At 44.8% G+C, this 15,998-nt stretch overlaps 1 protein-coding gene across 2 annotated transcripts; it reads right to left on the bottom strand.

Moving 5' to 3' along the window:
* Positions 1–295: 295 nt before the first annotated feature.
* LOC146558567 (MAP/microtubule affinity-regulating kinase 3-like) lies at positions 296–11,375 on the bottom strand. Of its 2 annotated transcripts, XM_085246625.1 has the most exons (19): positions 10,891–11,375; positions 9,928–10,116; positions 9,796–9,849; positions 8,963–9,011; positions 8,502–8,567; positions 8,334–8,404; positions 8,173–8,229; positions 7,289–7,423; positions 7,086–7,187; positions 6,898–7,017; positions 4,362–4,461; positions 4,175–4,287; positions 3,986–4,103; positions 3,718–3,908; positions 3,499–3,587; positions 3,154–3,426; positions 2,901–2,945; positions 2,400–2,777; positions 296–562 (listed from the first exon to the last, which is right to left on the bottom strand). In XM_085246625.1, the coding sequence occupies exons 1-18, from the start codon at positions 10,939–10,941 to the stop codon at positions 2,408–2,410; spliced, it is 2,193 nt and encodes a 730-aa protein (XP_085102751.1). In that variant the 5' UTR covers positions 10,942–11,375; the 3' UTR covers positions 296–562; positions 2,400–2,407. The 2 variants fall into 2 exon arrangements, with proteins under 2 accessions (XP_085102751.1, XP_085102752.1); XM_085246626.1 differs by lacking the exon at positions 2,901–2,945.
* Positions 11,376–15,998: the final 4,623 nt, after the last annotated feature.

The following is a 15,998-nucleotide window of genomic DNA, read 5'->3' as shown; positions in this document are numbered from 1 at the left end:
CTCAGTTAAAGAAAAATGTTCACTCTGACCATGAACTGGCTATGAATCCTGACCCGCCCACCAGCCTCCATCAGCGCCAACACCCGTTTGAAACACTCCCAGGGTTTCCTGTTTCCACAGGACTGGACTTACTCTTAGGGTTTTCAGCAGCTTTTATTTTGGAAACCAGCAGGAAACAAAGGCTCCTTTAAATCGAGACACAGGCCTGTCATGTGATCTCAGCTTACAGTGAGACAGGGGTGTGGCCCCTCTAGGTTCCTCTAGCTCCACAGAGACGCCACACAGGAAGTTGAGCTGCGTTCAAGGTGTTTAATGAGACACAGGTGAACCAGCTGACCGCTCACACGTACAAAACTAATGAAAATATCTACATTCACAAACACTGAACTGTCCACAAGCCCCGCCCTCTCTGCCAGGCTCCAGGGGTCAGGCTAGGCTCTTTCAAAAATAAAACAGCAGTACAGTTCCTATGTCTTCCCAGGATGCTTTGCAGCTGTCAAGTCTGTTGATCCGGAGCAGTGACAAACTGCTGACCCTGCTGTTGACAGGATGTCAGGAAACCCTGTGCATAGAAAGAGGTCATCATCATCAGAGCAACCTGTGACATCAGCATCCAGTAATCAGTAGCAGGGCTCTCAAAATTTCAAAATCCCTGGTAGCCCTTCAGGCAGGGACTCTTCAGTTTTTGGTAGCCCAAAATAAATTTAAGTAGCCCGAATAAAAAAGAGAGCAATTTTTTGATTAATGTTTTGTTTCCTTTACAATATTATACATTAAAGTATAATATTGTAAAGGAAACAAAACATTAATCAAAAAATTGTTGAAAAACAAATTACAACATTGTATAAAAATTACAATCATCAACTCAAATACTTGGTTCTAATTGAACAGAAATTTCTATGAACTTGTAAGAACTGTGTAGGACATGAATCCGTCTGTGTCAGATCCTGAATTTGAAATTTCCACTGAAGTCACGGGTAAGAGACAAGTGGAACCAAGATCTAGGCCATTTGCTTTTTGAAGTTTGCAAAGACTGCTAAATTTTGCCAGTGGTAGTTCCCTCTTAGTACGCTGTTCTAAACAGATTTTTCAGGTTTATTTTTAGTATGTTATTTGCAATTGGTGTTTGTTCTGGGAAAGATATTGCAGACTGAGCAATGCATTTCTTGCATTTCTCATGGGTTCTAATGGGGGCCTTTCTTAAAATGACTGGTCCCAGTAACAAAGGCACTTGTCAACTCAGAAATCGAGAGAAAACCAACAACACACCCGGCAGAACATTATGTTATTTACACGGGTGCACATAAGTGGTCCGCATGTGCGCATTCACTGTCAAAATAAAAGATGCGCACCAGATAAGAAGTTGAAACGCGCGTTTGCGTCCATATAAAAAGCACTGTTTTTGTCCGCTAGAGTGGGATTTTCACGGCACATTCCGCACCACATCTCTGTGCGTTCATCATTTGTTTGAAGCCAGCTCACCTCCTGCAACCACTTTTCTGAGAATACGCGCTTCTTTTGTTGTTCGGACTCCTTCTGACATTTGTTTGGAGGTGGAGGAACACCAAAGTAATTGCTTAAGGGAGCTTCTTCGACATCTTTAAGAGTTCTAAACAAATGTCTGTCCTCCTCCAGAAAATCTTATGTATGCAAACACGCGTTGCAACTTCATATCTTGTGCGCGTTTTTTTTTTATTTTGACAGCGAATGCGCACCTGCGGACCACTTATGTGCAGCCCTGGTTATATAGCTCGTCATATTGCAGCCACAAAAATTATTATAGTCTGATTTGTCATAACTTTTCCATTTTGTGGTAAGCTTTTCTTTGGCTGTCACTTCTTCACCCTGACCTGTCTTATTTGGCTCAGCAGAACTAAAATATATATCCTGCTGCTTTTACACACACACACACACACACACACACACACACACACACACACACACACACACACACACACACACACACACACACACACACACACACACAAAACGGTCAGCGATTCTCTGCGCGATCAACCTCTCACATGTTTAAGCTTGCGGCGGGAGATTTACCTTGTCATGTTTGCATAGTGCGCAAATTATCATCACTCACCAATCAGTACTGTCGCTCTCTATACACAGTTCGCGAGATTGCAAAGTGAAAGCAAAAAACAAGCGCAAATTCAAACGCGATTTCAATATGTCACATATTGACAGTGGCTCATCGATGCCAATGACATAATTACCCAGCTACATTTCCGAAAGAATGCACAAGCATTGACATATATTTTTCCTTCCTACAATAGCCCGACGGGCAGGGAAGAGATAGATTTTGGTAACCCGACTGGAAAAATTGCTAGCCCCGGGACGTCGGGCTAGCGATTTTGCAAGCCCTGAGTAGCCAATGAGGTCGCACGTACCTGCGCGGCTACAGTTTGAGCTCGTTGGCGATCTTGGAAGCAACGTTCTTGAAGGCGATGGACGTTCCTGAAATCCGTTTGAAGCGGACGCCGTTGAGTGAGAGGCGGGGCAGCTTGCACACCTCCATCTCCCATTGGACAAGACTGTCGGCGTGGCCATCTCCATGGACACAGAGCAACAGAAAGTGCTCGGGCTGCTCGTAGTCGCAGTTGTTGGCATCAAGGACTTTCCTGATCTCGCGCATCATGTCTAGTGGCTCCATAGAGGATGTGGTCTTCATGCTCCACGTGAACCTCAGCGAGCGAGGCTTGGCATCCTTCAGCAGAGGAGCAGCGGGGGACGCAGGCTCCTCTTTCTGCTCCGACGACATGTTACGGCTGCAGATGGACAGAAGAGTATCAGCTGACAAACATGCTGCTCTCTGATTGGAAAGTCTCTGTGTTTACCGTCAACACTCCAAACCAATCACAATAAAGAGATGATGACATCATCTGACTCACCTGGAGCCCTCAGCTCTGCCATTCCTCTCAAGCTCTGAGATCCCTCTGACAGCAAGGACACAGGAAGCAAGAGCAAAAGGGTGACATGGATGCAGCAGGAAAGGAAGAAGGAAAGGCAGAAGGAAGCAAGGGAGGAAGAAAGCAGAGTTGGTTGTAGCAGAAGAAGAAAACACTGGAGGGTCTGGTGCTGGTCGTTACAGCGCCCCCTGTCAGCTGCCCGGTAAACCTCCCATGATGCCTCGCTGTTACATACCTGCGTGTGAATTTGGAGGTGAGCTTGGAGAAGAGGTTGGTGGAGCCTCTGGCCCGTGATTGGGCAAGTGGTGCAGCGTCATGTGACAAGGTGGGGGAAGCAGGGGGGCCATTGTAGGTGGCAGTGCGTCTCTCTCGGAGCTGACCACCGTGAAATGTGCTGCGACTTGCTGTCCCCCGAGGGAAATGAAGCCTGTCGGGAGGAGTTGTTCCGCTGCTGACGCTGTGAGTGGAAGCTCCACCCCCTGATCGCTGGGGGGGCGTGGTCACTGCGCTGCGTGGAGGATGGCAAAAGTTAGATACAAAGCGTATGGATCAGCAGGCATGACTCACCTGGCGACTGTACCTGCCGTCTCTGCCGTTATGGACCGCAGCATGGCGTTCCGCAGAGCTGCACACGTACGTGTTCCTTCTCGTCATGCTGGAGGACCCGCCCTGTGACACACAGCCAATGAAAAGTGTGAAGACCATAGACAATAATCAACCAATAACTGAGACGCAGTAGGTGGAAATGAGCTTTGAAAAGCACAACACAAGCTCATCTGCAAGCTGCAGTGTCACTTACAGGGGGTGTAGCTAAGCTCTTCTTCCTCTCTGGGATATCGGCCACATTGGGGTTGTTGGCGCTCCCCAGCAGAGGACTTCCTGTTTCCACAGGACTGGACTTCGTGTTCTGACTTCTGCCCTCCAGCTTCACCTCACACTCTGCTGACGTGGTGGCCTGACTCCTGGTGGGAGGAGCCATGACAGAACACACTGAGGAGGAGAGGAAGAAGGAGGTGTTAGTGTGCCATGGGTTGGAGCCAGGTCCCAGTGTAGGAGTGGGCGTTTACCTTGGTCGCTGTATCGCCTTTGTTTGGAGGAGGAGCTACGTGGGGCAGCGACGTGCGCCGGAGACTGGCTGCTGCTAGACGGCCGCGGTTTGAGCAGGGAGGAGTCGCTGGCCTCCACCTGAAACACAGACACAGCTACACCTGTTACACCTGCCAACGTTACCTGCTGTCAACACTGTAACCACTTACCTCCACAGTCTTGCGTCCCAGCAGCAGGTAGGTGGCCGTAATGTCATCGTACTTCATCTTGGAGAGCGAATCAGTGATTGCATCTCTGGAGTAGCCCATCCCCACCATCAGGTCTGACAGATCAATACTGACAGTCAGTGTGTGTCTGTCTGCGTCTATGTGTGTGCGTCTGTGTCTGTGTGTGTACCGATCCTCTGCTCGTCTCTGATGTTCAGCTCTGGTTCGATGAAGGGTTTCATCTCGTCTTCATCAGAGCTGCTGTTGATCCACCGATCCTTCATGATTTGCTGATAAAAGAAACAACGTAACGTTCAGGTAACGTGTTACCCGGTGAGGGTTAGCCATTATAAACAGATAATTACATAATTAGTACCCTCACTATCACTGCTGTACTGATTATTTATCATGGCTATATTGACTAGGACCCAGTAATTGTTGTCCTGTGTGAGGGACCTGAGCTGTGGTGTAATGATGTCATCTCACTCTGTGCTAATGTCACAGGACCAACAGAGTAAACATTTCATGGCAACAAAGGAGCCAATATTTTTACAGATATCATGTTTCTGATGCTAAAGATCAAACTGTGTCAAACCAGCATTCAAGGAGGCTCACGGAACCGTGATCACACACACACCATTCATCATATGTAAGAATGGGAAACACACACACACACACACACACACACACACACACACACACACACACACACACACACACACACACACACACGATTAGCTGATTCCTGTAATCAGGCTAAAGTTCAGTCAGCTGTGCGCGTTGTTCAGTTCAAACTGAGTGGAAACATGAAAACAGACCAAGCTGCCACAGTAACCAGCAGCTCATGACACCAATGCATAATTAGGTAATCAGGTTTCTGACAAGCACACGAACCACAGGAAGGTGCCGTTCTATCTATACCGAGTCGCACCTCAAGACAGATTCTTCAACATTAAGCAGCACATGACAGAGGACAGAGATGTATAGACTATCAGGATATCCTAAAGACTCCTTGAAAAGCCTCCAGTTGATTTAAAATGCTGCAGCAAGAGTACTGACAGGGACTAGAAAGAGAGAGCATATTTCTCCTATAATGGCTTCCCTTCATTGGCTCCCTGTTAAATCCAGAATTTAAAATCCTGCTCCTCACATAGGTCTTGAATAATCAAGCCCCATCTTATCTTAATGACCTTGTAGTACCATGTCACCCCATTAGAGCACTTTGCTCTCACACTTACTCTTAGAGTATTTAAAAGTAGAATGGAAGGCAGAGCCTTCAGTTTTCAGGCCCTTATTCAGTGGAACCAGCTTTCTGTTGGGATTCAGGACACAGACACTATCTCTACTTTTAAAATTAGGTTTCAAACTTTCCTTTTTGCTAAAGCATATAGTTAGGGGTGGATCAGGTGACCCTGAATCTTTGTTTAGTTATGCCGCAATAGGTGTAGGCTGCTGGGGGAATCCCATGATGCACTGGGTGTTTCTTCTTCACTCACTATGTGCTAATAGACCCCTCTGCACGGAATCATACTTGTTATTAATCTCTGGCTCTTTTCCACAGCATGTCTTTGTCCTGTCTTCCTCCACCCATCCCTCCCTGAGCCTGGTTCTGTCGGAGGTTTCTTCCTGTTAAAAGGGGGTTTTCCTTCTCACTGTTACCAAAGTGCTTGCACATTGTGGGTCATATGATTGTTGGGTTTTCTCTGTATGTATTATTGTAGGGTCTACAAGCACCTTGAGGCGACTGTTGTTGTGATTTGGCGCTGTATAAATAAAATTTAATTGAACTGAAACATGAAAGATGCACAGGTGGCTTCAGAGACTTAAAGTAAAAACCTGAAACGAGTCAGCGTTGTGCACTTCCTGCTAGGGCTGTTCGATATAACGATATATATCGGATGACGATATAAAAACGTCTATCGTTTCATTTTACACAATCGTTTGTTTCGTGGTGTCGCAAAATAAATTGTTTACGGCAATATTTTTTCATCGTTTTGATGGTCACTGTTTTGGCTATATTAATTTCTTAAAGTTCGCTATTTCTCTTATATTTAATATAACCACACTACGGACGGACAAGCGCCTGTTTTTATGCGTTATGGTTAGCAACAACGACGGTAACACCATCGCGTGTCCGCTTGTTTATGTTCCACATAAACCTTTCACAATAAAGCTCAAGATCCTGTTGAGACTTTTCAAAATAAACTGAATCACGTGAAAGAGCAGATTATTTACGGATGAGAAGTAAAAAAGAGCCGCCAGGTGCTAAAAAATAGACCTTAGACTCAAACGTTAGAACAGGCTTTTCCCCGCAGCACGCCGTGTAATAAATACTCACAAAGAAAACGGTGGCCGTTACAACTTGTGTCTAAAAATGTATCGTTTCATGCATCGGTTAAAACACTCGACTCCAGCTACATGACACGCAGCTGGAAACACTTCACGCAAATTGAGCTGCCCGAGATTCACAGAATTTACAGAAAACGTTACATTTTTGTGATTTATATCGTTATTGGGACGATAGAATTCTTATATCGGGATATGAGATTTTGGTCATATCGCACAGCCCTACTTCCTGCACCCTCGTCCAAGTCGATAGGTTTTTAGTTCATGTTTTTGTTTTCATCTGTTTATCCTTCACTCTGAATTGAACTGAATTATGCATATATGATGTATTGATTATGTACAGATGATGTATTGATTATATTGCTGATGTAGTGGTTCACCTCCAGTGTTCCTCTCTTGCCCGGGTTCAGCACCAGGAAGCGTTTCAGCAGGTTCTCACAGTCCGTCGACATGTAGAAGGGGATTCGATATTTCCCTCGCAGCACGCGCTCCCTCAGCTCCTGCACACACACCAATCACTGTCATGTCCTGATGCTGCAGGACATCCTCAGACCTCCCTGCTCCTCACCTTCAGGTTCTGCCCGTCAAACGGCAGAGAGCCACTGACCAGCGTGTAAAGGATCACCCCGAGACTCCACACATCCACCTCTGGACCGTCATACTTCTTACCCTGAAACAAACACGCACAAGCATACGTCACAAATACACACACACTCTATACTCTGCAGCTTCACAGAAAACCACACACACCACAGACACCTTTGTGCGTACCTGGAAGAGCTCAGGTGCAGCATATGGAGGAGACCCACAGAAGGTGTCCAGTTTTCCTCCAACGGTGAACTCGTTGCTGAATCCAAAGTCTGCGATCTTTATGTTCATGTCGGCGTCCAAGAGGAGGTTCTCCGCCTGCAGAGTAGCAGAGACCATTTGTTAGGAACACATGGAAGCCTGTTTATAGCTGGAGTGAAGTCTGCATTGTGACAGTAAGCACAATGCAGACATAAGCTGGATTCAGCTCTCTAAAACAGAGGAAAACCTCAATGCTTCAAAGTCAGCCTGTGTGTGTTTGTGTGTGTGTAACTACACTCTGTAGTAATACAGTTGTAGGAGCTAACATGGAGAGTCAGAGTGGTTGGCTCACTGTACATGACTGTAGCCTGTATATCAAAACATGGAAATAGGTGAGCAGCTAATGCTAAGTGCTAACCTATTCCTACACTAATAAACGAAAAATAAAACCAGAGAGAAAATAAAAATACTGCAGTTAGTCTGACGCCTCGAGCGTTTTCATCCTCCTGCTGTTTTTAAATTTATGCGATGACTGTAGGGGCGTCCGATGTTAGCCCCGCTCTGAACCCTCCCTCCTTCCTGCTCTTATCCGTCTTTAACAGGACCTGACAGGAAACGGATCACCAAGCAGGACGCTCAATTTCTCACTTTTCCACAACCAGAAGAATCACCCCCGATGCTAGACATCAGAGAGAATGCAGCTTTTAGGGAGCTGCTTCCATTTTTACATACAGTTTGATAACTTCAGAAGAGGAAATCGAAAACACCTGAAAACGTTAAATTTCAGATGTGAAGGTGATTCCACACCTGCAGACCTCTCATATAAAGTTTAGGTGGGGCTTCAGAATAACCGCCCGGGGCGTTACCTTGAGGTCTCGGTGAACGATGTGCTTCTGATGGCAGTACTGGACTGCAGACACAATCTGTGGAGACACACACGGACCTGAAACACTTGGGTATTATGCGATGGATAGTACTGCCAATGTGTTACCATGGTAACGGCAGTGTGTGCATGTGTACATGTTACCTGTCTAAATTTAGCTCTGGCCTCCTTCTCCTTCATCCTACCATGAGCTACGAGGTAGTCGAATACTTCACCTGCGCGCACACACGCGCACACACACACACACACACAGGGTTCAAAGGTCACACCTGTCCCAGCCTCTGATTGGTTTAAAATATATGAAGAACTAACCTCCGCTGGCGTACTCCATCACTAGGTACAGAGTCTTCTCCGTCTCAATCACCTCGAACAGCTTCACTGCAAACACGTACATGTGTATACACACACAGACAGACAGGGTTCAGATAATGTAAGAGAGCTCAGCTCGCTCTCTTACATTATCTGAACCCTGCGTGAAGCCATTAGGCTGTACTTCCATGAAGTACAAGGGGAGTTCTCTGCACTGAACTCAGGCTCAGTGCAGAGAACTTCCCTTGTACTGAGGCTCTTAGAGCAGAAACAGAAACCAAACTGATCGCAGCAAAGAAAAACAAAGTCATGAACCACCTGATAGAAGCAGCGAGGTGATATGAAACAGCCGTGTGACGAGGTTCTGCCCCTCACCTGTTTAACCCCAGGAAAATTACAAATATGGCATCTGAGCAACTCTGGTCGGTCACACAGGTGCAGTGATGACGTGAGGAGGTACTCACCGATATTCGGGTGATTTAAGATCTTCATTATTCGGACCTCCCTGTAGAGCTGAGACACAGACAGGAAACAGACAGCGTCAGGAACGCCAGGATGAATCACAGACGTCATCAAGAACGATGGGAACAGTTTGGTACGAAACAAAGTTCCTGTCTTTCAGAGGTCAGCTGCGTGTGAGAGATGACGCAGCACTCTAACCATTTCTTTCAAAGTGAGCTGTGTGATTACGGAACAATGATCAATAATTATAACGTTAAAAATCACATCAATGCCTCAGCACGGCTCCTGTAAAAACCATTCCTGATTAAAATCATCCCAGCAGCACGCAGACACTTGCAACTGAAGGTACATCAGGTCAACTCACCTATAACACCTGACTGTTTCAGACCAGCCTGAAAACATCCAGGTGAAAGGTCATCATCTTGATGTGAATTATGATGAACGTCAGCTCCCTGCGCCATTAAGAACACAGAGTCGGGCTACTGTCAGACGTTAGTCTAGCTTTATTTTTTTAGGGTGAATTCTGAGCGGTGAGCTCAGACTAAGGACGCATGTATGATCTGTGACCACAGGTTTGGTAGTCTGCACAAAGCACAGGCTGAGATTTGATGGCAGAATCACATATTAAAAACACGTTTTTCCTTGAACTTCAGCAGCGAGTCAGTAAACCAGCTCCAGATGAGTGTTTTCATGTTTCCTGCTCAGGTAAACCTAAAAACACCGTTCTCTGCTTCAGCCTGACTCTTTCTAAATAATAATAATTTGAACCATTTCAGTGTAATTTCTGCTGCGACACTTGTGAGCACATTACTTCCTGTCAGGTGACAGTGCTCACCTTCTGCAGGCTGCTGGGGTTCAGCTGGGTCTTATCGATGATCTTGATGGCGACCTGTCAGACACACACAGGTGATCAGTGCTCTGTAGGGGGTCTGGGATATTTCCCAGCAGTCCCCGGGACTCATCTCACCTCCCATCCTGTTGGGATATGTCGAGCCAGCTTCACTTTGGCAAAGTTTCCCTTCCCGATGGTTTTCAGCAGCCGGTAGTTTCCCACATGCGGTGACTCGTCTGTGCCAGACGCCGACGAGTTTTTACAGCGGGCGGAACGGACAGAGCGGGATGGCACCTCGCTGCGCCCGTCGTCCACCGAGGCATGCTGGGAAATAAACACACAGTCAGCATGGAGCATGGTCCCAGCTCAAAGTATCTGTTCATGTTCCAACCCTTTTATCCAGCAAGCACCTGGTAGCAGTGGATTGTGGACATATCCCAAAATCATAGGTCAAAATGATGAAGAATAAAGAACATCACAGTACTCACTGATATAACATCAACGCTCACTAACATGACATCGCAGCGCCCAGTGACATAACGTCATGCTCACTGACATGACATCAGTGATCATGATGATGATGATAATAATAATAATAACAATAATAACAATGGATTGCATTTCTATAGCGCTTTTCTAGGCACCCAAAACGCTTTACAATTCCACTATTCGTTCACTCTCACATTCACTCACTGGTGCAGGCAAACCACAGTTGTAGCCACAGCTGCCCTGGGGCAGACTGACAGAAGCAAGGTTGCCATATCGCATCGCAGCACCTACATCTGCGCTTTATTGGGATGTTTTTATTATGTCTCTTGGCATTAGAAACACTGGAGCTGCTCACTCAGGAGGATGTTCACCTATTTAATGATGAAGTCTGAGCTTCAGGTAACCCCGTGATGCAAACCATATATAGGTAATATTAGCAGTGGTCAAAGGTCAGCGGTCAGATTTCTGCAGTCACGAGTATGTTATTTACATTTATCAGTAAACAAACAGTTTTATTAAATAGAAACTGAACTAGAAACTAAGTAACTCACTGATCTGTTTGTTTGTTGTTGTCTAACTTTTCCAAACGAAAAACATACGCGCACTCACGTGCTCGGGGTCCCGCTCGTTCACGGTGGGCAGCGGGGTCCTGGCGGACATGTTCCAGGGTCACAGTGAGCCAGGGTCGTTAGTTTCGGTCATGAAGCCCCCGCTCCGCTCCGGAACACCTGCGTGACGTCAGCCTGAGTTTACCTAAGCAGGTTCCCACGCAGCATCACCGGCCCCGGTCCTGGCTGCACGCCGGGCGGGTTATCTGTCCCGGCTTGGCTCGTCTCGGCTTCTTGTCCGGCTTTCTGTAACCGGCATCGACCCGAACGGAACCGGAGCACCAGTTCCTCTTTGCTGGCGGCTAGCTGCTAGCAGCCCGGCACTACCGGGTGTGCGCGTACGCGGAGCCTGTCCGGTGGCGTGTGGTGGCTTCTGGCTCGGGGACACGGTACCGGTTCGGTTCAGTCAGGGTCTCCTCATCCTCTACGGCAGCCTCACCGTTAGCCGCTACGCTAGCCAAGATGGAGGACTAACCCAGCCCAGCGCGCTGACGGGATGTGACGTTACAGACAGCGTGCGAAAGGATTGGTTAGCCGAGCGGCGGCGTTTGTTGTTGCTGGAGTGTTTACGGAGGCCTTCAGTGGTGAAGGGCCGGAGGTCCGCATTAGTATTTCTGAACCGTTCAATGTCCTTCAATGCACATATTATACAAACATGTAAGACTGCTTTCTTCCATTTGCGCAACATCTGTAAAATCAGAAATATCCTGTCTCAGTGTGATGCTGAAAAACTAGTTCATGCATTTATTACTTCCAGGCTGGACTAGTGTAATTCATTATTATCAGGATGTCCAAAAAACTCGCTGAAAAGCCTTCAACTAATCCAAAATGCTGCAGCAAGAGTACTGACAAGGACTAGAAAGAGAGAGCATATTTCTCCTGTATTGGCTTCCCTTCATTGGCTTCCTGTTAAATCCAGAATTGAATTCAAAATCCTGCTCCTCACATACAAGGTCTTAAATAATCAGATCACATCTTATCTTAATGACCTTGTAGTACCATATCACCCTATTAGAGCACTTTGCTCTCGCACTGCAGACTTACTTGTTGTTCCGAGAGTATTTAAAATTAGAATGGGAGGGAGAGCCTTCAGTTTTCAGGCCCCTCTTCTGTGGAACCAGCTTCCAGTTTGGATTTGGGAGACAAACACTATCTCTACTTTCAAGATTAGGCTTAAAACTTTCCTTTTTGCTAAAGCATATAGTTAGGGCTGGACCAGGTGACCCTGAATCCTCCCTTAGTTATGCTGCAATAGACATAGGCTGCCGGGGATTCCCATGATGCACTGGGTTTTTCCTTTCCAGTCACCTTTCTTACTCACTATGTGTTAATAGACCTCTCTGCATTGAATCATACCTGTTATTAATCTCTGTCTCTCTTCCACAGCATGTCTTCTATCCTGTCTTCCTTCTCTCACCCCAACTGGTCGCAGCAGATGGCCGCCCCTCCTTGAGCCTGGTTCTACCGGAGGTTTCTTCCTGTTAAAAGGGAGTTTTTCCTCCCCACTCTCGCCAAAGTGCTTGCTCATAGGGGGTCATGTGATTGTTGGGTTTTTCTCTGTATCTATTATTGTACGATCTACGGTACAATATAAAGCGCATTGAGGCGACTGTTGTTGTGATTTGGCGCTATATAAATAAAATTGAATTGAAACTCAGTCACTAAATACATTTCACACTTGCACTGGAAAAATGTGAACACAACTCCAACACAGCTGTCACCTTTCACACACAGCAACTCAATACTGAACACACACGTTTGTAATGATGTGATCAGACCATTTGAGCAAAACTCTGCGACATCAGTATGTGTAAGAAGGTGTGAACTACACTCAGCAGCAACGCTTTCAGCATATCATTGCATCTGTAGCTCTGTACCCATGTTAGTTCTGACCTACAATGCCATGGTTGTGCTCTCAGCTAAACTCTGGTCATGAGACAATTACAAACTCTACCTCAAACAAACTTTACAGCTTTAACAAAGTGCTTATTTTGTAATCACGTATTTTAAGTTTTAAGTTCATTTTAAGTTTTTAATTAATGTTATCCTTTTTATTATCTTATCTAAGACATGTTTAACACTTTCCAACAAATAAATGAACTAAATTAAACATGAATTTATCACAGAAACATATAAAACAAACACCTTTATTTAACTGTCTCAGGGACAGTTACATCAACTGTTTTCTCCTGTGTTGTTAACCCTGAATGATTCTTGGTCCTGACATTTGCATCATCAGAGAAAGGCCACAAAATCAAATAGTTTGACCATAAAATCTCAGAAGTATTTGAGATTGTTGCAGTAACATCACTAAAGAAAAATATCTTCCCATGTCACTGTGCTTTCACTGCAAAAATTTCTGGCACAACTTCACCTAGTTCCAAGGTGCACGGAGAGGATGAAATAATTCACAATGCAGGAACTCCAGCAACACTTAGGGGAAGATGAACAACTTTAATAACTGACCAACGCATTTCGGCTTGTGGCCGAATGTGATGACCCTGATGAAGGCCACAAGCTGAAACGCATTGGTCAATTATTAAAGTTGTTCATCTTCCCTTAAGTGTTGCTGGAGTTCCTGCACTATGCTTTCACTGGAAAATATAACATGTTGACATTTTTTATGTAAAACAAAAAAACAACAAAATCTAAAGACTTAGATGGTCTAATGAAATCTGTGAATCTGTAGATTCATCGGTGTTTCCATCTGAGAGTGTATACAGCAGCACTGACCTTGGCTTTAGAAATCCACCTGTGAAAGAGCAAATATGAATGCTGTTGGGTTTTCTTGTTTTGCATGCAGACTCAGTGCTGCTTGTCTCCTCTTGGAGTTTTCTTATTTAAACGTTGGTGGCTTTTGTTTCAGCCATCTGTCTATCAGGAAGACGTGACGAATTTATATTCAATAACCACAAAATAGACAAATACAAGATTAAATATTTTATGTATCAAATATACATGATTATACACACAGAGTTTCTATAGAAAATAACACACACACAACAAAAAAAAAAGCATAACATGGAAATTTGACATAGTTTGAAAGGATAAGAATAAAGTTTCATAAGACCTCTTTTTTTTTTTTAAATGACAGCTGCACCCCGTTCTGAATTATTATTCCATAGTTTTCATTTATATCTCAAACATCTTATTCATCATGCTGTTCCATTGCTATGTTTTCATTATCATAATTTTTGGGGGATATGATTATTCATTATTACAGAGTTATGAATTTCGTGATTTTATGACATTCATAAACTTTTGTTACTTCATCTGTCATAAATCATTTGACAGGGGTCATAAACACGGGGCATCCTCTCTTCGTGCAACAATAATAATAATACTAATAACAATAAAAATAAGCCTTGATGAATATTTTACCAAAACAGAAAACTGCATTTGTAGCTCTTCAGCGTGGGTCTGAGGTACTCTTGTATTTCCTGCGTCTTGGATCTGATCCTTGTTGAGGTTATTGTGTGATTCATCTCTCAGCACTGATTGGTCATGTCACTAAGGCTACGTTCACACTGCAGGCGAAAGTGCATCAAATCCGATTTTTTTTTACCCCATGCAACCCATATCCGATCATGGTATGACAGTGTGAACGGCACAAATCTGATATTTTCAAATCCAATCTGGGTCACTTTCGTATGTGGTATATACAGTATCCAATATATATCCGATGTTTTAGAAAGCGACTGCTGTTTGAATGGTCATGTCGCATTAAATCTGTCTTTTACGTCACTGACACAAGACAGACGCCAATTATCAGCGCCGGAGAAGCACCCGAGAAGACATCCCGTGTAGATGTTAGTGAAACTGTTGGGAAGACAACTTGAACATTTTATGTGTACTGTATAATCTGCAGATTCTGACAGAAATCTGCAACTATCCTTTGAAGCGCCGCTCCTCTCTAAAACAGCAATAAGGATAATTATTAGGTTATTTACATTATTATGTAAATAACAAAATAACTTCAAGCAAAAATTGGGAAACGTAAAGTCCGAAGTCTTTATATTAAGGGCCAACCAGACCAAACAGGTTTAGACCCTGTTTGGTCTGGGTCTAAACAGAGCGCGTTGTGTGTGACATCTTCTTTTGCGCATGCGGGCCGCTTTGAGGGTGCACACTAGAGCGCGTTTGCTGTCGCATTTTATCTGTAGTGTGAACAAGCAGACAAAAAAATCGGATTTGATCAAAAAATCGGAATTGAGCATTAAGACCTGCAGTGTGAACTTAGCCCAAGACTGTGATGATGAGTGAACAGGAAGCATTCACATCGGGGATCTGTTTGTGTGTTCCTGCCTCTGAGGAATCTTGTTCGTACAGTGGCAGTAATGAGCTTGTGATCACTGACTGATTGACCGGGCTTGTTTTGGAGCAGAGCTCTGGATTATTTGTGCAGATGTGATCGATGTACATTGATGTGGATTATCACACTTTATTTTCCTCTCTGATCTGGGTCAGACCACAAAAACAAAAAATCAGAGACAAAATTTGTCCTGTCCTTTTTTTTTCTTTGATTCAGTCAATGGTACAGTCTCCCAGGAGGAAAATGTCTTCATTTAATACCATTTCTGTTTTTTCTTGAAATAATGTATTTTCCTGCTTGGTGCTCTGTAACAACAACTCTGGTTTGGTATGTGGCAGGTAGATCATCTTGAGGTCTTTGTGATCCAAGTCAGAGCTCTGAATAACTGTCATGTGACTGTGAACTTTGATCCTGATTTATTATGATGGAAAGTGCTGTGGAAGTTTTCCATTAAATAAAGCCTGCTGACGAGCGGTGAGCGATAGCTAACATTCTTTAATCACAAACAAAGAACAGAAAACCGAAGCTTGGTGGAGAGCCTGCATGATCGCGGGGCAAACGGTCAGCAGAGTCTCACCCGAGCCTAACATGGCTCTCAGTTAAATACCTTCTCCAGGAACAAAAGGCAGTACACAGCTGTTTCACACCTTAAGGTTTACACTCCCTTGCTACCTCCCAGAGTCCTCGAAGAGACAAAAGACTCTACCTGTGGAGTTGTCTGCTTCCCCCAACTTCCTTACTATAGCCCCACCATTTGTCTTACAGTATGAGTGTGAAACATGTTTAAATCCAGTAGC

This window comes from Mchenga conophoros, linkage group LG15 (assembly GCF_057382185.1).
Source record: "Mchenga conophoros isolate Kocher_MC1m ecotype Shallow Benthic linkage group LG15, M_conophoros_male_GT1.1, whole genome shotgun sequence".
NCBI classification, from domain to species: Eukaryota; Metazoa; Chordata; class Actinopteri; order Cichliformes; family Cichlidae; genus Mchenga; species Mchenga conophoros.
This window is presented reverse-complemented; position numbering and strand designations above follow the sequence as displayed.

Bases quoted from the DNA above. Each gene is read 5' to 3' on its own strand.
- LOC146558567 (XM_085246625.1), bottom strand. From the start codon at position 10,941: ATGTCCGCCAGGACCCCGCTGCCCACCGTGAACGAGCGGGACCCCGAG. The intron at 9,850-9,927 runs GTGAGATGAGTC...TGTGTCTGACAG, and splicing joins ATATCCCAACAGGATGGGAG to GTCGCCATCAAGATCATCGA. The intron at 8,405-8,501 runs GTTAGTTCTTCA...GTGTGCGCGCAG, and splicing joins GATGGAGTACGCCAGCGGAG to GTGAAGTATTCGACTACCTC.